Source organism: Mycteria americana, chromosome 7 (genome assembly GCF_035582795.1).
Source record: "Mycteria americana isolate JAX WOST 10 ecotype Jacksonville Zoo and Gardens chromosome 7, USCA_MyAme_1.0, whole genome shotgun sequence".
NCBI lineage: Eukaryota > Metazoa > Chordata > Aves > Ciconiiformes > Ciconiidae > Mycteria > Mycteria americana.
In genome coordinates this window covers 19,437,105-19,461,606 of record NC_134371.1, presented here as the reverse complement: position 1 = coordinate 19,461,606, position 24,502 = coordinate 19,437,105, and the positions used below count along the sequence as shown (strand labels likewise).

Genomic DNA, 24,502 nt, shown 5'->3' with positions numbered 1-24,502 from the left:
CGTCATGGAGCTCTGCAGCCTTTCCACTTCCCTCTCCCCTGTTTAGGCTGGGGCCGCATTTTCCCTTTGTCTCATGAAAAGCAAACAAAAAAAAGCTTGTTGGCATATGATATGCAAAACCTTGAAAAAATGATTGCTCGAGAATATTGCAATAATTGATTCAATGATGCAAATACAACCCTGAAGTACAGAATTGATGAGATGCTTACTACATAAGTTATAGCTGAACTGCAGATACTCCTCATTTATGCTGTAGAGAAGTATCAAGCCTTTAAATTTGACTAAAATATTTAAATGTAGCACATCTAGTTGGGTTAAGTAATACTAAAGGCACCAGAAAGGCTGCATGAATTCATGTTTATGAAGAACAAAGAAGGTGTTAATGCAGGAAGCAGTGTCCATGCCATGCTCGTTGTTCACGTCACTTAAGTTGAAAGAACAGAAAAATATTTATATTCTGAAATTATAATCTGGGTGGATACATATTATGCTAAACAAATACAAAAAGATGCTAAGAAACTGGAGACCACCAAGACAAGGGGTTGTTCAAAAAGTTATTTTTTAATAGGGTTGGTCCAAGTAAGTCAATTCAGTTGGAAAGCTGTTTGGATTATTTGTTTTCAATAAAAATATTTCTTATCTGCCTCAAGACTTTCCACATACAAATAAGACAAAAGATTTCAATAAACAAATGGGAATGAAAAATCCAGAGACCGCTTTGTCCCCCAGTCATGTCCCAAAGTAAATCTGGAATTAGACATTGTATTTTACTTCCTGTCTTTCAAAAACCAAAGGACTGTCTTCAAAGTGAAGCTGTAGGGAGCCATATGGGTGTTTTTGGAAAAGTCACGTATTGTTAAACACTGACTGCGACTGTCTTCTGTTGACCCGTTGTCAACAATGTGGGCTATGAGGAGATTTCCTAAATGAAAATGTGTTCACTGCTCCCCCCTATTGATGCTCTACAGTCATTTCTGCATAAAGCTTGACTCAAATTTTTAGTTCTATTAATACATTATCTTTTAATGATTCCATGTTGGTTATCTCTTTTCAAATATATTTTTTCTTCTGTCTTTGATGAAACAGTATTTTCATACTCATGTATCTGTCCCGAGTTTCTCTTTAAAAGTTAAGCTGATTAGGTTTTTTTTTTCTTTTTTTTTCTTTTAATTTTTACCTGCTTTCCTTAGTAATTGACTATTTGCTTTTCAAATAGCTTTCATATATTTGTTATGCCATTACTTGTAGCTCTTTAGCACGCTGAATTTTATCATTTTTAGTGCACTCCAGCCTTTGAAGATCTGATACTTTCCTTTCTATGGCATAAATCAGAAGCCCTTGCACTGCCGTATGAATTACAGCGTGAGCAGTTCTAGCTGATGGCATTCAGGGTAGTCAAGATGAGCTGACTGTGAAAACTGTAGAAAAGCCTTGCAATACTAAGTGAAACGACAATAAAAGGTAGATAAAATTCAACGGGGATAATTATAAATCTATGCATCTGGGAGAAAGCAAACCTAAGTTCCTATAAATAGTGATGGGCTTCTGGCTGGCTATTACTACTCTGGTAACATCTTGCAGTTATAAGGGATAGTTCTGCTGAAATAAAATAACAGCAAAAAGCCCTGAACATTATGAATTAATAGAAAAGAATTGAGAGTGGGAAATAAAATAGTGCCATGCTGCCACGTAAGCTCCCGGTGTCCTGCTCCCTCAGGGGAGGCCTCGGCTGCGCAGCCGGGTCCTCGTCCTGCCCTGGCTGCGCAGCCACGTGGGCCGGCAGTCAGCTCTCCACACCGGGCCTCCCTGCCGCTCCGGCTGTGTGCATGGCAAAAGGCGGGCCGAGGGGCTTAAAGAGGCACTGCCGGGTTTGACACGGCCGCCTCGGCCTGAGGGCGCGCCAGCCGTTTAGCCGCCACTGGAGGCTGCCACACCGGCAACCCGCAGCGCCCAGCGGCCCTTCCCGCCCGAGGGGGACGCATGCGCGCAGACGCTGTTTGGGCGTTGCCATGGTAGCGGGCCGAAGCCCGGGGCCGGCGGCGGAGGATGAGGCTGAGGCGGCTGCTGCTGCGCTACTACCCGCCGGGTGCGGAGCGGGGCGCGGGGAGGCCGGGCCGGGTCCCTGCCCTGTCAGGGGCTGTGCCGGCACGGCGGGGCTGGGGCCGTGGCCGTGGCCGTGCGTGGGGATTGCCGTTGGGCGTGCGGTGGGCACCTCTGTCAGGGAGACGTGGGGTGTGTGGCGGGGTCTCCTGTAATGGAGGTTTTCCTCACCTCTGTCATGGGCTAGGGCAGGAGTAAGCCGGTGGGTCGCGCACCTGCAGCTAGATTGACTTCGGGTGTGGGTATTTTGGCACTGGCGTTGGTTGGGAGACTTCCAGCTGGAAGCAGCTCATCGCCGATGGGAGCTGTAATTAATGCCTTACCATTCTGAAATCAAGGCAGTCTGATTCGCATTGCAGTAAGGAGTTTAAAAAGTCAAAATTGGCAGTAGTTGGCACCAAAAAATGTATATGTGTTATCAAAAGGCCTGTTTAGCAAAAGGTTGCCACATTTCTTATTTTTCTTTTCTTTGTTTAGTGACTTTTCTGAGCAGAACTGTGCTTTGAAAAGCTATTCTGCTAAGTGGTCTTTATCATTATGAACTCAGTCAGGAGACTTAATGAATTTTCACAAGTGAAACAAGATGGAGATGGCCAGCTCAGGAAGTGTATTGTAATAACAGATCTTTCTTTCAAATTAAATATTTTTCTTACAGACTTGGTAAAATGCAAAATGACATTAAAATCATCTAAATTATCCTTTCCCACAGAAAACCAAGGAGCAGAACTCTTTAACAACTGTTTCAAAACAGGAAGCAATGTGGTTAAACATTTTAATATTTCATCTCAGTAGAAGGTGCAGAGGTGCCAGAGCATACCTAGAAATGGAAAGTGTGTTACGATTTTCTATACATTACTGCATACAGGCCTTTGCAAACACTGAAATACATACAACAGGTTTTGTGAAACATGTTTTCCAGGCTTCCTGGAACACCAAACTACAGCATGTATCTTCAGGACAACTTCTTTGAAAACAGAGCTGATGAAATCATACAAAAAGTTGTTGGCAAAAAAAGAGCTTGTTCATTTCCAGAATAGAAAATGGCTCATAAATAATAATGTTTAATATCTTTTATTATAGAAACACATCAAAGTTGTTCAGCACCCTGCTAACTCTCAGCAAGAACAGCCAACCTCCTTGTAGTTTCAAGAACTAGAAGTAGGTCTGCTGAAGTCAGTGGAGCAATAAAAGTGGAAGCATTGCAGTCTACAGTGCGTGTTATAAATTCCCTGACATCTAATTAAGACCTTCTTATCACATTTTTTTTTTAAAGGAATTATTCTGGAATATGTACAAGGTGGTGAGACAAAGACCAGATCTATAGATCTACTTAATCTTAGACCTGAGTAAGTATGATATTATTTCAGATAACAGCACTCTCTGCTGTTTCATAGCATGCTCAGATACAACTCTATTTGATTGTTTTAAACATAATTGTGGTCAGCTATGCCTTTGTTCACTAAAATACACACACAGAAAAGAAAATAACATAGTCAAATCATTCTCCTACTATTTTAAACACAGAATCTTGCATTCCAGCTGATTATTACCATCATGCTTTTCTGTTCAGAGGTGAAGCCTCTTTGTGCTTATGATTATGAGTTATGATTATCAAGATGCCTGTACAAAGCTAGCAGAAATGTACAGTGCTTAATGTTGTAATGTTGTGATGAATGACAGTTAGTTCTTAGGTCCTGTAATAGTATTTCTGGTCTTCAGAATGTTTTCAAAAACTGCGTCTAACTCAGCTCCCAGTTACATTGGTTTAAATGACCTCTGTTGAAATCACTGAAAATAACAACTAGACATCAGTTTGGATCTCTCCTGTTAATTACTTCATCATCATAACCACCATAGGTAAGGTGGTGCAAGACAGGCAACTAGGTGATTCCCTTCCGTATGTTTGTGTCCCTCCCATATGTTTGTGTGGAGAAACTAAGTATCTGCTTCTGTTGCAAGTAATGGAAGTTTTCTGGTTTCTTTTGTTGCAAAACTAATTGCAGTTGGGTCTTTTGAAAGAACAAGTAAGAGTGCATAATCTGATTTTCTAGTCTCCTACAGATGATTAAAGAAATTGCAGGAGCTTGATGTATCTAAAAATCAGGGATTGGCCTAACTGAAGAACAAAAAATAAAATGTATTTCAAAGTCAAGTTTAGATTTAAGTTTGATAGGATATCGTTAGGTAAGATAGAAGGCAGAGGTCACTTCGTGAGGAAGCAAGTGAGACTTGCTATGTGGAGGACAATCCTCAGTCACATCTGGCTCTGGTTTTCAGACAGTTGGAAAGCACTAGCCTGAAACTCTCTTATGTATTCCTTGTGAGGAATAGGATGAATTTGTTGTAATGAGAATGTTGACTTGACAAGTTAGTATGCTGAATTAGCTTTAAAACTGCTACATGTAATTTATGCACCAGTGCTTGAGAGGTTATTTGACTGGCTATTTTGTGTATTCAGTGACAGAATATAATGGTATGTCCCAGAATCAGAGAATCATTTAGGTTGGAAGGAACATCTTGAGACCATCTAAAGCAGGGTCAGCTAGAGCAGGGTGACCAGGACCATGTATAGTTGGGTTCTGAATATCTTCCAGATGGAGACTCCACAGACTCTCTGTGAAACCTTTTCTGTTGTTTGATCACCCTCACAGCAAAAAAAGTGTATTTTTGTGTTCAGATTGAATTTTTTTTCATTTGTGCTCCTTTATGCTTGTCCTCTCAGTGGGCAGTACTGAGAAAAGTCTGGCTCCCTCTACTTCATTTCCTCTTGTCAGTTATTTGTACACATAAAAAGTATGGAACACTTCTCGAATTTGCTTGTCATATCTAGTGGATTTTTTCACAGAACATTTTGGCTGGTATCAAACACCATGGAAAGATTATTGGGATTTATGCAGCTCGCAAACTATATCCTCTGCTTTCTTCCAGCTAATGTCTTCCTCTCGGCACCCAAAAGAAAAAATGAAAAGAAAGCTGAGAACCTTAATATGGTTTTGGTCATAGTAGTTAGTCTACATACTCTACTCAGCCGGTAGGAATAGCTTCAGGAAAGAGGAAAAAAATGCCACCATTAAATAAAGCTGCCCAAATCCATGGAGTTTATTAGGCAGAAGGGCATGAAGTAATGTGATTGTCTTCATAAGAACATTGATATGGAAGAGTCCTTGCATGTGGGCCAAAGTTAGTAAACAATGTAGGCTGCACATACAAGATGAAAAATCCAAATTTATAAATTATTTCTTTTTGTCTACCTGGAAACATCCAGCTCAGTACTCTGCATAAAACCTAATGAGTCACTTTATGAAAGAAATAAGTTTTCTGGTATTACTTAACAGGAGTATAAACACTGAGAGGATACTAATTTATGGGGATGTTAGTGGCTCCCATTTAGAGGACTGATATAGAAAATCCCCTTTAGACTGCAATAATTTACAAACTAACACAAATGCTAGGTTTTCTTGCTAGGATCAGTTTTAAGTGTATGTTGGTGCTTTGACTTCCAGGTATTGTTAACCCCCATTTTCTCATGGATGGCCAGGAATCAGACTGTGGACCACATTTTGGTAGTTATTACCATAACTAAGAGTTATAGGAACAGGTATAGATTTGTGAAGCCACAGACAGAGATAATTTTAACACTTTCCATATATAATTTATTTTGCTGCTACTTCATGGGGAATTCATTGGGAATTTATGAAATTCCACTTCAATTTAGATATTTATTCCCAAACTATAAGTTTTGGATACACATCTCCCACGTTTGACCCTCTGTGGAAACCCTTTGAAAAGGTAAAGTTCTTGCCAAGCTAAAATTTTTAAACGTTAAATCTTACTGAACAACTTTAGTAAGAGAGGGAAGGAAGTATAGAAACCAAGAAAGATTTATCCATATTTCTTTGAGCCATTACAGAATGAGATAAGCGCATATCATTGAATTGCTTACTTCAGTTTCTCTACAAGTAAATAATATTCTTGCTTTTATAATCATAATTATTGCCAGAGGATGAAATCTGGTGGGTTTGTGTTTTTGGTGGTGGTGGTTGTTGTTTTTTTTTCTCATAAATAGCACAGATGCCATAGCCTTAGTAGAAGAAATTCGAAAAGGAGAACCTCTCATCACAGCTTCATGCAAGGAACACGTCGTACATTTAGTACAAAGATTGCAAGAGAAGCTAGGGGAAAAAGAGGATCACAAGTTCCATCTTTTTAAGGTCAGAGACTCTTTAAAATAATTTGGGGAATTTTGGGGGATTTCAGTTGTGATGTTGTGAGTATGTTTCTACTGCTGCATATTGTGCCCAAGAGCAAAATTTAGACTTTATGACCAATTTCTTGGCTCTCTTCAATCACCTCTACACTGTTTAGAGTGACTGAGTCTGGTCTGGTTATGTCTGCCAGGAATTCCCCCAAAAGGCTGGGAGGTATAACTGTTCCTAGACACTGTTTACACAGGCTTATGTACAAGGGTGTGTCTTGGATGTAGACAAATAATTCTCTTATTTGTCAAATAAGACTCTGTAGAACAGCAACACCCATAGTTATGTTTAAACAAAACCTGTAAATAGACTCCAAGTAAATTAGCTGCTGGGAAAGGCCCAAAATATTTTCATACCCTTGTCTACTTGTTCTTCATTTTGTGAAAGTTGTGTTTATTTTAAGTATTCTGCTACATAAAATATTGGTTGTTGTTACTTTCTGCCATTACTGTTAAGTTTGAAAATTGATAGTTTGATCTTCAGCTTGCAGACAGCACCTTGTAAATTTATTTTAAATGAGTAAGATTTTTAAGAACAATTATCAGAGACACCTTTCAGGACTTCAAATCCAGGATTCAGTCTATCAGAAGAGAATAGGTTTAATTGTATTTAATTGTGGAAATAAAAATAAAATTGCTTCCAGAAATTGCATGTTGCGATCTGGAATAATTAAGTGTTGTATCTTTATTGTGTCAGCAGATGGCAATGTGTAGCTGTTAAAAATTGCTGGTCAGTGCTATGTTATTGGTACCTCAAATTTAGAGAGAAAAGGGAGAAGTTTTGTGTTGGTTTGTTTGGCTAAAAAAACCCCCTTACATGTTGCTAGATATAACCGGGGTTCTTTTGACCAACAGTACACATCTGGGTGAATTCTGCAAAGATCTGTGTATTTAACCTTGAAAACAGAGCTATGTAATAAGACATCTTAAATTTTAAAAGTTTCTGTTCTGTTTTAAGGTATGCTCTCAACTGAGATAATGCCTTGCTTTTCACAAGCTTTTAAAATTGTTTGTTCATCACAGACACTGACAAATCATCAAATGCTTGTCTAAATTTCAGTGTAAATAATGTATTTCTTCTTGGTTGGATATAGTGCCAAATTTGAGCTTCTGTATTTGGGAATACTAGAAGCAGGCAAATCCAGTCAGTGCTGGCTTATTTCCTTTACTCAAGAGTAGTTAGAAGTGTGTGAAAAGAATTTGTTTTATATTTCAGTTCCATTTAGTACTTGTACATGAGTATCAGGTACTTCTGAGATACTAATAAAATACAAGAGGTGGGTGGGAGTGAGAATCTTTTTTCTTTCAAAATGATGTTCCATGTGTTTGCATTGTTTGGAAATGAATATTTTTTCCTGTTGCACTGGAGCATAATCTTAAATGAGTGTATAAACCCATCTTTTTGTTATTTCCAGTAATTGTGGTGATGGTGTTGTGTTAGGCACCCTGCAGAGAAACAAGCTTTTGTAACAATTTCTCAGGTTTTAAACTATTACATAGCAATGGTATGCTGTAGTGATTTGCAGATTTTTATTGTAGGCACTGCTGTAGCAGATTTTGCAGAACCGAGGTACATTTTTTTAATATTGCCTTAGAGGTTGATTATTGTATCATTTGCACAAGCAATTCTTGCTGGCTTAGAGTTCTGTGGATGAAGACACTGCAGCACTGGGAAGAACAGAATTTGTCCAGTGATCTGAAATTGAACGTAAACCCATCTCATTTTCCTCCTTTTTCTTCATAGTTGTTAAAGGTGTTTATTGTTCAGAGCTGCCTGCATGTGGCCCTAAAGATGTCATGGATCAAATTTCCATAATTATGCATTCTCATACATAGATATTTGTATACTGTGGCTGTTTTAAAAAAAGCAAAATATTTTTGTCATTTCCACGTCTTGCTTGCCCATTCCCACTGCTGCAGCTGAAAGTATAACTTGTCTTACTTTCTCTAGAGAACAGAAATTGCTGTTTCTCTAACATAAAATACCTTTTCTGTTTCTCTCTCTTTCTCAGTCCTTCACTTGACCATTGTTATTTCTCTTCCATTTTGATCAGTTCCTACTCTTCTGAGTAGAAGATCTCTGACCTCCTTTCATTTTCCTTTTGGAGACAGGCAGCTGAGAAAGCTAGAGATAAGAACACAGAATTGAAGCTCTGGTAATATGTCAGTGATTAAATGGCATTGTTCATAAATCATTTCTTCTTCATTCTTATGCAAAAGAGAAGACCTAGTGGACCACTGCTGTATTTTTAACATCCCTTTACTTCACTGCCAGCAATTGCTGTGATTTCCCAGGTTATGATTTTATTATGTTTTAAACTCGAGCAGAAACCAGCTTCTAATAGGTGATAGTTGGTCAAATGCAAACCCTGTTATACAGTTGCCACCTTGTTCAAACACAAACTAGATTATATTTTTTTTGGTCATTTTCAAAGTATCATGGCACACTGACTTTCATTGGCAGTATCTGAAACCGTTTTCACCTATGTTTAATAAACCTTAATATGTATTATTATGGGTATGAGGTAATTTACATGAAACATATATACTGTCTGATTAAAGGACCTTAGAAGCAATGTTAGAAAAACAGTGACCTCCATAACGTAGACAATACAGGCAGACATCAAATTTGAAATTCCCTCTTTGAATTTTGTCTTGATAAGTATCTTTGTTATGGTTCTGCATGCCTTTTTTGTCATGACCTCACAGGACATAGATGTAGCTTATTTCTGTTCTTCCTGTTTTTTAAAAACAAAATCATATACTAGCTGAAAGCATCTCATAACCTAAAAGATTCAAAATATTCGGTTCAGCTGGATCTTTTGATCCACTATATAAGGCTTAATATTAATCGGGATTTCTTTCATCAGTAATCTCACCAGGCCTGGTATCCCCGCTCATTTGTTTTTGCTCTTTCAGCTCTGGTCTAGGGTTACTTTGCTGGTCTCAGAGAAGGTGGAGAAAAAGCAAACGTGGGGGAAAAGACAGTTCATTCAAGAAAAATATAAATTTGAAATCAATACTATATAACAGCTGCAGTGGTAACCTGCTGAGGCATGGGGGATTTTTTAGTTAGGGATTAATGTATTAGGGCTGTAACCACTTATCTGATAGGAGGAGAAAATATTAACCTATTGAGTATTTTGAGCAAATTTTTTTATTTTTAATTGCATCAAATGTTGTTTTCTTCTCCCTCCCCCACTTCTATTTCAGGTACTTAGAGCCCATATATTGCCACTGACTAATGTAGCATTTAACAAATCTGGTTCCCGGTAAGTTGTTTTCAAAGTCAAAATACATAATTGCTAATTGAAGTCTTGTATTTGTAAATTAAATTGTAAGGGAATTTCAGTGCACTTACCTTGCTGCAAAAAGAATTCAGCTGAGCTGCTTATAAGCAGCTTCAAGCATGACTGGGGATTGGATTTCAGGCCTCTGTGGGAGAACCAATGGAAGATGCAAAAAAGTAGCTGGTGAGATACAGTTTATGTAATTTGTTTCTTCCAAGGTGATAGTTTGTTGACAATTACCATATTTCAGAGAGAAGCACCTTTGTGGCCATAAAGTGAATATTACTAAAAGCTAAATGAGTCTTTGACATAAATTCATTTGGGACTTTCACTGTAGTGGAATTTCATGTTAATTGATTTCACTGTGGGCATATGCCTAATCATTTTTTCCTTCATGTCTTGAAAACAGCAACTTGCTTTTTAGTTGAAATACATTAAAGATTAGAAAAAAGTTCTTTTTATGAGTAATATTTTTTTAAAAAAGAAAAGGAACCTCTATGGTCATTAATCTATATTTTTGAAAGAAAGAAGACCTTTAGGGTCTGAGACAGTGCTAACTGAAATCTGTGGAAATAACTCATTTGACTATGCACCAGGACCAGTAAGATATTTACTGTACTCAGAAATTAATTTCTCTTTGTTTTAGCTTTATCACTGGAAGCTATGACAGAACCTGCAAAGTATGGGATACTGCATCAGGAAAAGAACTACGTACGCTGGAGGGACATGGAAATGTTGTCTATGCAATAGCTTTCAATAATCCCTATGGGTAAATATATTTTCTCTGAGATACATCATAATTGCTTATCATGTTATTTTGCAAATACAGAACTGTTACTCAAACTAACATAAAATAGACTATCTCAAATTGAAAGAGTTCAAATTCTGAATTTGTAAAGTTTAACTATAGCTAATCACCATGGGATGACACTGTATATAATTTGCATAAGAGATACATTCAGGCATGTTTTCTGCTATAATTTTTTAAAATGGAATTTAGAAATGCAAAGCATAAATTTCATTATGTATTCAATGTCTTGAAAAACACATATATGAGTCAGTTTAATATATTGAAACACAGATTTATTTCAATAATATCTACATGATCAGATTGTGTTCTGAAAGCTAATAATTCTTTACTGCCTCTATGTGATTGTACATGATGTGAGATATAAGTACTTGTAACAGCCTGTTTGGCTTCAGTTAAGGAGAAAGAACATTTCTATCATAACAAAAGTGGATTTCTCCATTTGGTATTACACATTTATTATTATTTAGGACGTGATTTAGAAGTGTCAGAGCTGTTGCGTAATTTGTATAAAATCCACAGGGTGCCGCTATACGAATGTCAAAGATGAATCTGTGCATGTTTTGTTTTCTGCAATAACTGTTTGCCCTAGGTTAGAATTGCCACCTGTTAGGTGAAGGGAATTACATGTTAGCTACAGAAGTTTCATTGTCATTTGCTTCCTGAGGAAGCTGTTGTGTATAAGTAAAATATTTTACTTCTCTGCAAAATAAGAGAAATTAATTCCTATTTTTATATTGAATCACATTACTTCTTTGACTGTCAGATGTCCCATTTATCAGTTAAGCAATACATGGTTACATCAGGAAATAAATGTTAAAGACTTGTTCTTACGCTATTTTACGCATCATCATTTCCTTCTAAATGAAAAGCCTTTATCCAACCTAAAACTCGCTATATCGATGCCTTAAATTCTGATATTATTTTTTACTTTTAAAAAGCAGTTAATGAAACTTTTATATACTTTGAGGAAACCAATGTATGACAAAAATCTGTGCAAAGATCAATAACTAGACTGTAACGTAGAAGTGGAAAGCAATATACAGCAAGCAAAAATCTGATGAGAACCTTGAGCTACTTTTAATTTAAAAGTTTGGTAAAAAAAGAACTTATTTTTTCTTGCTAATCTTTAGGTTTCAATACAGTGTCCCTTGTTACATTTTTTGGGTACCTCACTTCAGTCTTGCTCTAACTGCAGTTGGTCACAGTGCTTCCGCTGACTTCAGTGGGAGTGGAGTTTGACCTCTGAAATTTGGATAAACTACTTTTTTTATAAAAAGAGTTTATAAACAGATGTTATCTCATGAAATGACAAAACTTTTAAATACATCTGGAAGTACAGCAGATAACCTCATCCCTAGTGTAGGTTAGTCATCAGTTATGAACACTTCAGTGCTAATAGATAGGCGCAGTGGCTGTTTCAGAAACTAATTATGTCTGCTAATTTTTTCCCTTACTATAACTTCTGTTTGTTAAATCCTGCTCCAGGATCTTGTAGTGTGGCAGAATGCACCAAAATGCATGCAAGCTTTAATGACTGGGTATTGTTTCTGTGAGTTTACTGTCTTGGAAGTCAGAAGTTTTTTTCTAAATAAAAATGACAGGATTTTTTCCATTTAGTGACAAGATTGCCACTGGATCTTTTGATAAAACCTGCAAACTGTGGAGTACGGAAACAGGAAAATGTTATCATACTTTCAGAGGACATAGTGCAGAAATAGTGAGTACTGATGGACGTTTCTTATTCCTTTATGCTTCCACACACCATCATTGATGGCTGTGCGTTCCAAGTCCCTGTGAGCTGACATTGGAAGGGGCAGCTATTCTGCTGCATCTGTTCACACATTCAGACATTGTGAACATTTCTGCACTGCAAGAAAAGATAGTCTGACAGTTCTTAAGAAATAGAATAAAATGTTGTATACAGTTTTAAAAGATACTTTTATTTTTAGTTTGTTCCAGTTTCCTTTGTTTGCTAAATATTAAAACATTTTTGAAAAATACCATAACAATCATAATTTTCAATTTATTGCAAGTATTTATTCCTTGATTTGTTTATATATCCCATTTTTTTCTAGATATCTTGCCTTTCCTCTCATATTTGAAGAAATAAATACACAAGAACAGCATTGCTTGTATTGCTGTCTTTCACGCTGAGATCTGTACTTCACGTACAGGACCAACTGGAGCCATAGAGAATGAGTTTCTGAAATTTTAAGTGTGTTAACTGGGAATATGTGGGATGCTGAAATGTCAAAGATATATGAATTGAAAGCAGTTTAAGCTTAAAAATGGTTGGTTTCCTTTCCAATGAACTAGGAGTCCTATTAGCAATAGCAAATATCTTGATGCACAGCATTCCGATTTAAAAGATCAGGGCAAATCCACTGAAACTCTTAATTTCAATACAGAATGTATTTTTTAACAAAAATTGCTATACAATCATTATTACATAAAGCATTTCTGGAAATTGCTTCTGGAAACAATTGGAATTTAATTTGTAGATTGTGAGGCCTATAACTAGTGTAAGAAAATGGTGGTTTACCTTGGTGGAAGGTGAGGTTGGTTTTAGTGGGTTTTTGATGCTCTGGATACTTTGAAACAGTTATCCCTTACCATGGAGAACACGTTTGCTTATTGAGACAGGCTGTAGTGATTTTGCTTCCACAAATCAGTTAGCTAAATATTTCGAGGCCTCTCAATTTCTTCTGACATCTGTAGGGGTTAGATTAGACCCAAAATGTTATGAGTTGTGCTAGCAAGTAATTAATAGAAGATAATAGCAGGCAGAAAATTATGTGTTTCTCTGAATGAGACCTGTTTCTAAAAGAAGGCCATTATTGCATATGATACATTGCTGGCAAGGGCATGTCCATAGTTATTCAGTATCAAAAAAAAAGAAAAAAAAAGAAATGGACATAGTGAAAATGCACCACTAACCTCAGCTACTGTTTTCCTTTTTACATGGCACCTCCTTTATTAGCAGAACAATCATATTGAATAATTACAGAGAATGGGAAGATGACTACATGATTTTTTAATGTGCAAAATGAATTAAGGAAGTTGTTGAGCTTTTGTTCTTGCTTTTTCATAAATAAATATGATGTTGTGGGGATGCCCTTGGCAAATGGTCTAGATAAGGACACCTGTTAAGATAAAAGTGTGAGTGTACAGAGTGTGTTTGTTGGTACACAAAACTGTCTGGAGGGTCTTTGCCCCAAACTGATCAAGTTAAAGAGGAAGCCTACCAAATGATATTGTTAGGGAGGACTGTTAGTCGGATTGAACAGTAACTGGGGAATCTCAAAGGGAATTTTGAAATAAAGAAGTAGAAAAGCCTGAAAAGAAGCATAAAAGAATCAAGACAATTTATAACAGGGTGGGGGAGACATTAGTCTGGAAGCAGGAGTTGTCAAAACCTGCTCTGGTGCTTCCAGAAGTCACCCCGGGCATCACAATCTCTGCCTATACCAGAGACCGTAGCCTTCCTTTTGGAGACGCCATGAGGAGTCTGCATGCGGCTAGTGGATTGTCAGTAAGGGGTTCAACAAAAAGGCCCCCTTGTCCCCCCTGTAAGATGTGCCTGTGTGAATTTGGATGCCTTCTCTCTGGCGTGTGGATCAGCAGATTGTAGGAAGTGGCACGGGTTCAACTAAAGCGAGAGCACTTGTGTCTCCTAGGGGAGATGGGTGCAAGTAGGGAACACATACTCCTAGGAAAGGGGGCTGCGCTCGTAACCTCTCTTGTGAGAGGGGATGAGTGTGCATGCAAGAGTGTGAAAGTGTGTGTGTGATTAAAACATTTTGGAGTTATAGGAGGCAGTTTAGAAATTTGTAGCTGTTTATTAAGATTGCATAAGTTTATTGTATTACAGATACTGATACTGCATATATAGTTCTCTGCCAGTTATGCGCTGTTAATAAATTAACAAACTGCTTCAGTCTTGATTTTGATGAAAACTTTGTGAACTAAATAATTTCTCCCTGTGACACTAAATGAAGCACCTAAATAGTGAATTTTAATCCAGGCTCAGAAAGCAATACAGGAAATCTTCCAGTAAGTCTTTTTAATGCATTGCCATTGCAAAGGAGCCAATTAGTCCATTTGATTTGGGTAGTCATCCAGAGCTATGTGATAAGGATTTGTTGCTCTTCTACTGAACTGTTAGAAGAACTCTGCAATTTTTCTGTATGCCATAAAATATTAAGTCAGACTTTTGTCTTGTTTAAAAATACTAATCCTGACTCATTGTTTTTGAGAAAATGTATATAAATACTCTCCTTTCCCACTTTTCCCATTCAACATTTCTTGCTACAGGTATGTTTATCATTTAATCTTCAGAGCACATTAGTGGCAACTGGAAGCATGGATACCACCGCCAAATTATGGGATATAGAGAAAGGAGAAGAAATAGTCACTTTAAGTGTACGTTTGCCTTCCTTATGTTTTTAAAGATGTTCCTTGGTTTCTTAGTTTTCTAACTGAGATAAATAACAGTATAACCGTTACAACAGTTTCAAAACTTGCAGGGTTTCTGTTACCAGGTGGGCCCACAGTGACCTGCAGTTACAAAAGAGATCAAGAAAACTTGAAGGGAATGATAAAGCTATGGTGTTTTATAAGAAGACTTATTTATCAAAAGACAGATTTTCTCATTTCAGTGACATTACTGCTATAGATCAGAATGCCTCCCATTTCTCATTAAAACATGTTGCTATACTGCAAATTATGGCTTTCTCTGCGTTAACATAAAGTAACTCTGAGAACATTAATGTCAGACACTCATCTGTGTGGATCTTCTTCCTGTAAACGTCAGCAGAGGAAAGCTGTTCAATTACCTCTAGATTGTGATGTCTCTTTGCTCTATGTGGCTTGCTGGAATTCCACAGGTTCAGATTGGCCTGTGCTGTTTCAATGCATTTCTCTCATGTATTTCCTAAATAACAGGTAGTGCATAAGCTTCCTTTGGTATATGTGGCTTATAGAGCGGGGAAGGCATTTTCTTCTTCCTTGACTTTCTCTTCCTCAGAGCCCTGAGCAGAGCAAAGAACAGTGGAATGTGTGAATCTTTTGCTTATAAGTATGCTTACATTCATTTTTCCAAGCCTCTCCACCAACAGCAATGACAAGCTGTACTGTAGTTTATTGTAAATGAATCATCTGATTCCAGTACGTATTGGTGAACAATGTGATTCTTCTTAAATCAAATGTGGAAAATATGCACTGGTGACATCACTGGACAATTGCTCACTGCTTAAGTGATGTGCCTGATTTTTTGCAGTTGTTGGGATATTGACTATTCCACAGTCCAGTAGATCTTTCTGTCAAAATTATGAGATATTGGACAAGACAGTAAAGAATATATTGAAGGGTTATAGAAGGATTATGCTGCTGAAAAAAGCTACATATTGAACTACATTAATGGAAAAGTCATAATTTGCTTTCTCATAGTCCTTTTAAAAAATTCTCTCAGGGGCACTCAGCAGAAATCATTGCATTGTCTTTCAACACCACTGGAGATAGGATTATCACTGGCTCCTTTGACCATACAGTAGCAGTGTGGGACGTTGGCACTGGCAGGTACTAAAGTACTAATACATATCATTTTACATTGCATGGTTTAATGACAAATGAAAGAGACTATGTTGAGCTACAAATTACAGACCTTGTATTTTTGATTCATTTAGAGTATGTGTTCTTTCATCTTATCATTTGTTACTCCTGTTCCTTTTGTTCTTCTGAAAAGGAATGCTGCTCACAAAATGCTTTTGTATATGTTTTTTGTTCTAAATTTCCATCTTATTAGCACCGAGGAGGCAGACAGAATGGACAGATCCTGTGTTTCTTGCTGATGAATTCTCCAAACAGGAAAATCTTTTATCAGCATGGAAACTCATGGTTTGGAAGGTGTCTAGAATTTCTAGATGGAACAGACTGTTTAAGTAGAAAGAAAGTATATGCTGTGTCATAGAAAATTAGTCTGGTCACATTGTCTTTATAAACCACAGAGGGTCTGTTTTCCTTTCTGTCAGTATAAATTTATAAAGAGGAGAAAATTTGGCCCTCTGACTGCAGAGAACAAAACATCTTGATTATGATACCAACAAATAGTAATGTAGTAGCTAAATATGAACTTCTTGTATTGTCCTGACAAATCCACTTGTTTTTTCAACAGGAAACTCAGTATAAGTAGAATAATAAAATGATTTCCCCGATTACTGACAAAGTTCAATTCTATTGTGGTTTCAGATGTCATGTCTTTTTTTTCTTTTTGTGAGAGCAAGGGCAGTATCTCTGAAATTTATATATAAAAGGAAAGTGTGTGTATAGTGATATCTTGGGGTAATAAACAATATGTATAGCTTCAAAATGAGAGTAATCATGTGATTTAAAAAATAATGTACACATAGTACATCATTTAAGGCTTGATCTTGTAAGCTTTGAGCTTATTCAACACCAGCAGTTTAGTGTTTGGCATGTAAATACTTAGGAGGCACTCATTCAGGAAATTGGACCTTTGGATTCAACTTTATTCAGTTTGGTGTTCTTGCAAATATTTTTGTTTGAAAACAGCTTCTTCTTCCAGCTTCTTGTCTGAGACGACAGTGAAGTCAAAGTCTTGGGATTTTCCTGTTGCATTCCTTTTTTCTAAGAAATGAATGTGGACTTCACATCAGGGTCAATACCAGGAAGTGGAATATGAAGAAGAAAATTCTTATTTAAACACTGGCAGCTCTGGTAATTAGCTAGTGGGCAATATAATTGTGCCAGGGCCAGCATTCAGCCTTTTAGATGGCAGTTGGGCATGTATACATTTAGTAATTATGAAAAGTTGCAGTCAGAAAGACTGTGAGCAAATCATACTCTTCTGTATGCAGGTTCAGGTAGATTTGCAAAAATCTTGTAGGTGAGGTTGTCTGTGCCCATCTTTCAACATATGAAATACATGAGAAACACTGCTTTCCAAATTTGAGTTTGAACTTGAAGTTTCTTTTAATTTTGCTGGCTGACTCTGATGGTTGTCTGTGTTCCTCACTTTTTTTCTGGGTAGGTATCCAGAATTATCCTGAGGGAAGTTGATGTAGGGACAAGAAGTCTCAAGAAGGTTCAAGATTTTCTTCATAAGATGTTAAAATTAAAAAAAAAAAGGCGGGGGGGAGGGAAACATGCTTTTGTAATATAGGTTTGTATTTCATCAATAATTTCGCAATGGCAGATATAGCCAGCTATAGTTTAGTTGAAGCTGTCTTCAGAGCTTCATTTGACAAATCAACAGCCTGTAACCGGGGTCAGGAGTGCTGGACACCAGGATGCTGAGAGAGAGACAGCTTCTTCTTATTTGCAATTATGGTGCAAATATTAGAGCACCCATATATTACATTTCACTGGAAACTGAAGGCTAAAGAAGTATTATCATAACTGAAGCTTTTTTTTTTTTTTTTAAATAACTTAAATGGAAATTTTTTATGGCATTTCACAATCCTGTTTTCTGGGTTCTTTCTAATTGTGTATCTGATAGACTGTGGTTTCTGTGAGATGTTCCACATGTTGCTATTTATTCTTCTTATTGATCAGATATTTACATTGAAGCTTGAAGTCTGGACCGCCTTTTCAAAATTTGGAAATTAAAGCTTTTAAATTTTAAATTAAAACTTTTTTCACAATTAGGTATTTTGGGTATTAGGTATTACAGAAACAGCAGTCTTGATGGCAAATAATACGTTCACAAAATTAAGAAGTTTTCCACTTGTTGGAAAACTTGGAAAAACTTCCACAAGTTTTCTGCTTGTTGATTTTTGGCTTTAGTGTAAAAAGGTCTGCACAATTACAACAGTGCAGGCCTCACATTGTTAGAAAGTAAAAGGAGTAATTCTATAAAATGACATGAGTATAATCAAGTTTTTCTTACCATGAACAAATAAAAAATTCAATTGTTCAGGAGATTTGCTTTGCTGTTCATTTAGCATATATATTAATTTAGCTACCCTTATATATCTTATGCAATGACTAAAAATATTTCAGTTACTTAAACTCATTTAGTTGTTTTTCTAATCGTTAGTTTATCCATTAGTTAAAGCAGTTTTCTATTAATGATACCGTGGCATTAGCATTGTGATAATATCCTAATTTACTAATCGTTTTTTATATACACACACACACACACACACATATATATATATAAAAAAAATAATCTTTTTTAGGGTTCATTGCTTTTTAGGCCATTAATTTGTAGGAAGCAATAATGGCTAATTTTACCCTCTCTATTCAGCTGAACAATTTAATAGAACTAGTATTGTCAGTCCTTGTGCAGCAAGAAGTTTAGGATTAATGAGGATTAGAAATCATATTTCAGTTTGGCCGTCATTTGCTTGTTACTTGGGAACGTGTTCACATTAAGTACCTGATTAAGTTCCATTTGATCTTCAGTGGATTTTATAAAAGGTTTAGATTATATGGAGTTTTAAAGATGTACTGTCTACAGTTCACTGAAGTAGGATAACGGGAGAGTAATGTGGAAAAACTTGCTGTATGTGCTTTGTATGTAGATGAAGACAAGAAATCTGTCCCTGGCACTGGGAAGTCATCACATTTCACTGGAAATATACTCAGTAAAGTGTTTTTGAAAGAGAAAGGAGGACTTTTCCATTTTATTCCTTACTGCCTCTTTGTCTGAAAGAGAAAAAATTGAATTGATGTAGTGCTAGAATGCTCAATGAGCTGTACGACTCCATTTAATTGCTTTAATGGATAAAATGGTGAAGACTTGACACCTTAACTATACCATTTTATAAACTTACCTATAATTTATATGCGTGTATCAAAATACACACTAAAAATGTAAATTCTCTTTTTTTATAGGATGTTACACACTTTAATAGGTCACCGAGGAGAGATTAGCAGTGCACAGTTCAACTGGGATTGTTCTCTCATTGCCACTGGATCAATGGACAAAACATGCATGGTAAGAAGGTTGAGTATGTACTGAATACAGCTACTTGATATATAAAAATGTATCTTTTGTAAATGGAAGAGCATTATTTTAAACTACTACATGTAATTCATTAAAGAATTTACAAATAAATGCAAAACCTATAAGCTTATTCATTTCAGTGAAGTCCAGTTAAATAACAATATATATATTTAAGGCTTGTTTAATCAAGACACTGAAATAAAAAATATATAGGACTTCATTAAACTGACTAAACAGTGACTCTTTATTGATTTATATCCAGGTTTCATGTTAATACCTTCAGTCAGACATCAGAAGGGGCCTATACATGTTGCTTTATGGAGCAACTAGATATCTATCAAGTAAATTAGTCAAAATAAGCAAAAAAATTACCCTTATTTATCTATGCAGCTGTGGAATGCTATGACTGGGACACATATAGCAACTTTAACAGGTCACAGTGATGAAATATTGGATGTCTGCTTTGATTATGCTGGCCAGCGTATTGCAACTGCCTCTGCTGATGGTAAGTGAAGTGACGGGGACTGCTATAAGAATTAAATTGGTAGCACAAAACACCTTTGTCCTTTTCCTTTGGTTTTGCTTTGAATGTAGCTTGATGAAAGAGGAGTATCATGACTCAAAACTATAGATCAAGCAATGTTTGTTGCATTATAGAAAGTTGGCATTAAACTTAAAAAGTTTTCCCCAGTGAAAATTTTATTTTTCACACCTTAATCAACTCAATATGTCTTTCCCCTTTAACTTCAAACTTGTAGGGAAATATTTCACTTGTGGCTGGAAATGCATATTAAATGTTTACGTAAGTAGCTTTTGAGTGAAGTTTGGTTTGGATGGTTCAAATTTAGGCTTAAATTAAAAAAGTAGTTGGAATTTTAATGGTGGATTTGCTACTAAGCTTTCCAAATGCACAGCAAGAGAATACACAATAAAGAGGTAGTGAAAGAAGAAATTTTGTTTTCTTATTGGTATGCAGCATTTTTGCATGCTTATTATTTTTTTAGGAATCACAATAAATAGTTTTTCATACTCACCTGCACAGTGTTATATCATAGCGCATAATGAGAATACCATATTATTTTTACATACTTAAGTTTTTGATTTGCACTTTAAGAAACAGGATACCAGACTGGATGGGGGGCACTACTTAGATCTGATTTGCTGTAGTTGCTAAATTAAGACAGAAGACAATGTAAAAAGTTTCCTAAAATGTAATCAATAGCTTATGAAATATAACTAATATCTTATTAAATAGAATTAATATCTGACATACAATGAAAGCTTTCTGAATATATTGTACCTGCATTCTGAAATTACAGACTTCAGTGCTCCATGTTCTATGTGGACATTTGTGTTCACTTTTTAGAAGTTTTCCAGAAGAAACCATTAAGAAGTCAACCTTTTCCAATCAGATTACAGATCCTTTTTGACATACTTTATCCTTGGGGGAAACTGTGTTAAGATTGTCTTCTATTTCTTTTGAAATCAAACCTGAGGATGAGGCCCTTACAACCTTATTAAAATGTTCTTATTGAAATGCATGCTTAAGCATAATAATCACAAATGGCTCCTAATCTACTACAACAGGATCAGCAAGAGTCTATAATGCAGAAACAAAAAAGTGCATTGCAAAGCTAGAAGGGCATGGAGGTGAAATTTCAAAGGTAAGTTGTTTGTGGTTTGCACCTTTTTTTATTTGGTTACATGTGACATCCAATCCAGCATTTATTCCATGGCACAGGAATACTGTTGAAGAATGTGGTGGTAAAATCATTAATATTTAAGAGTGAGAGGTCTGGCAAAGAAGTTATCTTTACTAAAAGAACATTCCTTTCAACTAAAAGCTATCAGTCAATGATTGTTTCCAACTCCCCACTTCTGAGCTAAGATAATACTGGGTGTGCCACTCCTATAGGGTCCACCAAGAGCCATCTCTCCATATTGTCATGTTATTTACTATCTGATTTCTTAGAATTGTGGCAGTTAGCAAGAAACTTGGGAAGTTCATCCCTGTCAGGGATGGATACCTGGCTTTTTTAACGTTGAAATGATTGTTTTTCCTTACCTCTTCCTTTTTCTGAAACAGTATATAGGTTGGGTCTCCGCAATTGCTTGGCAGAGAACAGGGGAGCAGAGAGGGAGATGCTGTCTGAATGTTCTCTCACTATGATCATAGTTAATGGAGCTTCTGTCTGACCTGTCCTAAATTGTACTTGTGTTATTACACCCTTGGAGTCCCCAGATTCTCTGACAGAATAAAACCAAGGGTTTTTAGTCTCTTTATGATATCTTAAGGCCATTGCCTCTGAGACTTTTACCATCACCCTTATTACTTGCTTCTACCAGATCTGCTCCTCTTTACTCTTTTTCATTTCTCTGCACATCTGATTTATGGAACAGAGTAGAAAAAACATAATTCTGTGGCAAAATACATGGAGAGTCTAATTTTCAAAGTGCATAAGGGACTTGGAAGTATAAAGCCTGTTTCAAAAATCACTTAGTCATGAGGAGTGTGCCGATGTACTTTGCTGGGAGTCTTGTCTGACTCTATTTTGAATGCCAAATTTCAGTTCCAAATACATTTATTTACTTCCAAAATTGTACGTATTTTTCAAACTTTGTTATTTAGTGCTTGCAACTTTTCATTATTCTTTCAAATGGGTAGTTTTCACTACTTTCCAGGCTAGTATGCCAAGTCTGTGCTGCTTTTGTTTGATGTATTTTGTAATTGAAATATTAATATTTTGAAACTAGGATGGTTCTTAGTGAACAATATTCACGTGCATCCATTGTATTGATTTGGCTATTATAATCACTCCACTAAGAGAATATTAAGTTCAGAAGGGCCAGTCTTTCTTCACTTGATATTCTCAGTGCAATATTTCACACTCAGTGTAGATGCACTGAGGAATGCAGTCTGAATACATGCTGACATGTGGGTGGGTTAGGGACAGCTTCCATCGGGGTCCTTAGTGCTGGCATGATTTCTTTGCTGGAAGTGGGAATCTGCTCATCTGGGAGCACATTGAAAAGTCAATCTATTTCTGCAGATGTTCTGTGTAGCTGTGATCACTTGGGAAGGTTATTACTTGGAAATTGGATTTCTGGGGAACAGGCATTTTGCCCTCAGTAATTAAACAATTTTGCATTATATAATAAACCTAGTACTGTCCGGTTAGTGCTATAAAATATATCTGATTATCTGGAAATGCATGCAATTTTGTCAATGAATCTTTAACAAATATGAAGACATGCTACAAAATAAGTTGCCTTCAGTGGGAGTTTGGATATTATAGAGACATATGTTATTTAATGTAGAACTCCATAAAATATGTATAAATTTTACATTGGAATAATGATAACATTTAAATAAAGTTGTTACAGTTGTAGAGCAATTGTGGTTTTGGGGGATAATATTCTGAAGTCTTGAACCTATAGTAAGGTCAGTGTATGTAGACCTTTGTACATACACAAAGTTTTCAGCCACAGAAGTTTGCCAGGGTGAATCTAGTGCAATACTATCCTGAATTTTAGCTGAAAAGCTGAATGCAAGAGTTGCTCGTTTCTGTTTTCATCTTTTAATCACTAGATATGCTTCCTTTTCTAGGCATATTGACTTACTAAGTAATATAACTATTTTCTATATTTTTTTAAAGGTATGTTTCAACCCTAAAGGCAATCATATACTAACAGCCAGCTCTGATAAAACAGCTCGACTCTGGGATGCTGCTACTGGACACTGCCTTCAGACATTAGAGGGCCACACTGATGAGATATTCTCCTGTGCTTTCAATTATAAAGGCAATATAATCATTACAGGTAACTAATATATTCCAATTTTCTTTTTTTTGAGAGAGACATTTGAAATCTTGTTATGGTAAAAAAAATAAAGAGTCTGAAAAGTTTCGTGGGGCCATATCCCGAATGCAGGTAGCAGCAGTGACTTAAAATATAGTCAAGAAAAGCTAGAAACTCACTTTCGAACTGAGGCTTAAGTGAATATGGCCATAAACAAACTTGCATAAAGGCATGGGCATACCCTACCATCTCTCCTGTGGGCACATACTAGCACCAGATCAGTGACTAAGCCACTTTGTCACAATGCATTGCAGTGAGGGAGATCTGCATGAGCAAAAGGCAAAGCTTTTTAAATGAGAGCACACCTTTTGTGTATTTGGCACTGAACTCTGTTCAGTTTTCCTTCATTTCAGACAAAAAGTCATGGGAGTGGGAAAAGACGTGAACAGAGTGTTTGCGATTGCTTCAATCTTTTGACTGAACTACCGAAATACGGGATGCAGGATGATCTCATCTAAAAATATTGCTGTAGGTTCTGCTGTCTCTTGCTAGTCATGGACAGAAAAATATTTCTGTGGCTCCTCAGCATTCTGGGTAGATTGTTGATGTTGTTGATGTAGGTATTAACAAAAAGGGATAAATTGTGTGATACAGCTAAATGATTCCTTCACAATGTGTGTTTATTACTAGGGAGCAAGGATAACACCTGCAGAATATGGCACTGACTGAAGAGAAGGAAAGATCCAGTTTGGTGTATGCCTACTTCGTGAGTTTCATAGCCAATAAACTCAGTCTTTCAGATCTGCTTTCTTTTACCCTCTTTGTTTGCCTTCAGCTTTGCTGAAGTAGAAAAGTTACCTAGATTTTGATAGCTTTGACTTTGCTGATGTCTGGTAGATATGGAACCGCAGAATTACAGAATAGTAGAAGTTGCAAGGGACCTCTGGAGGTCGTCTAGTACAACACCCCTGCCCAAAGCACTGTCAACTAAGCAGGCTGCCCAGGACTGATGTGGTTTTGAATATCTCCAAGGACGGAGACTGCACAGTTTCTCTGGGCAATCTGCTTAGTGTTTGATCGCTCTCACAGTAAAAAAAGTTGTGTTTTTTTCCCCTTATATTTAAATGGAATGTTTTCTTGTATTTCAATTTGTGCATGTTGCCTCTTCACTGGATACCACTGAGAAAAGTCTGGCTCTGTTATCTCAGTCACCTGAGAGAAATCATGATTAGTGTGAATGAATCCAGTGGGATGGCCCCATTTCTTTGTGTGTCATTTTT

General features: G+C 36.6%; 1 protein-coding gene across 1 annotated transcript; it reads left to right on the top strand.

The window, feature by feature from the left end:
* Positions 1-1,949: 1,949 nt before the first annotated feature.
* Positions 1,950-24,502, top strand: DAW1 (dynein assembly factor with WD repeats 1). Its single transcript, XM_075509106.1, has 13 exons — positions 1,950-2,086; positions 3,374-3,446; positions 6,167-6,311; positions 9,569-9,627; positions 10,292-10,414; positions 12,074-12,173; positions 14,771-14,878; positions 15,927-16,033; positions 19,313-19,415; positions 19,815-19,929; positions 21,012-21,088; positions 23,081-23,243; positions 23,913-24,502. Exons 1-13 carry the CDS (start codon positions 2,047-2,049, stop codon positions 23,945-23,947), a joined length of 1,248 nt encoding a protein of 415 aa, XP_075365221.1. The 5' UTR covers positions 1,950-2,046; the 3' UTR covers positions 23,948-24,502.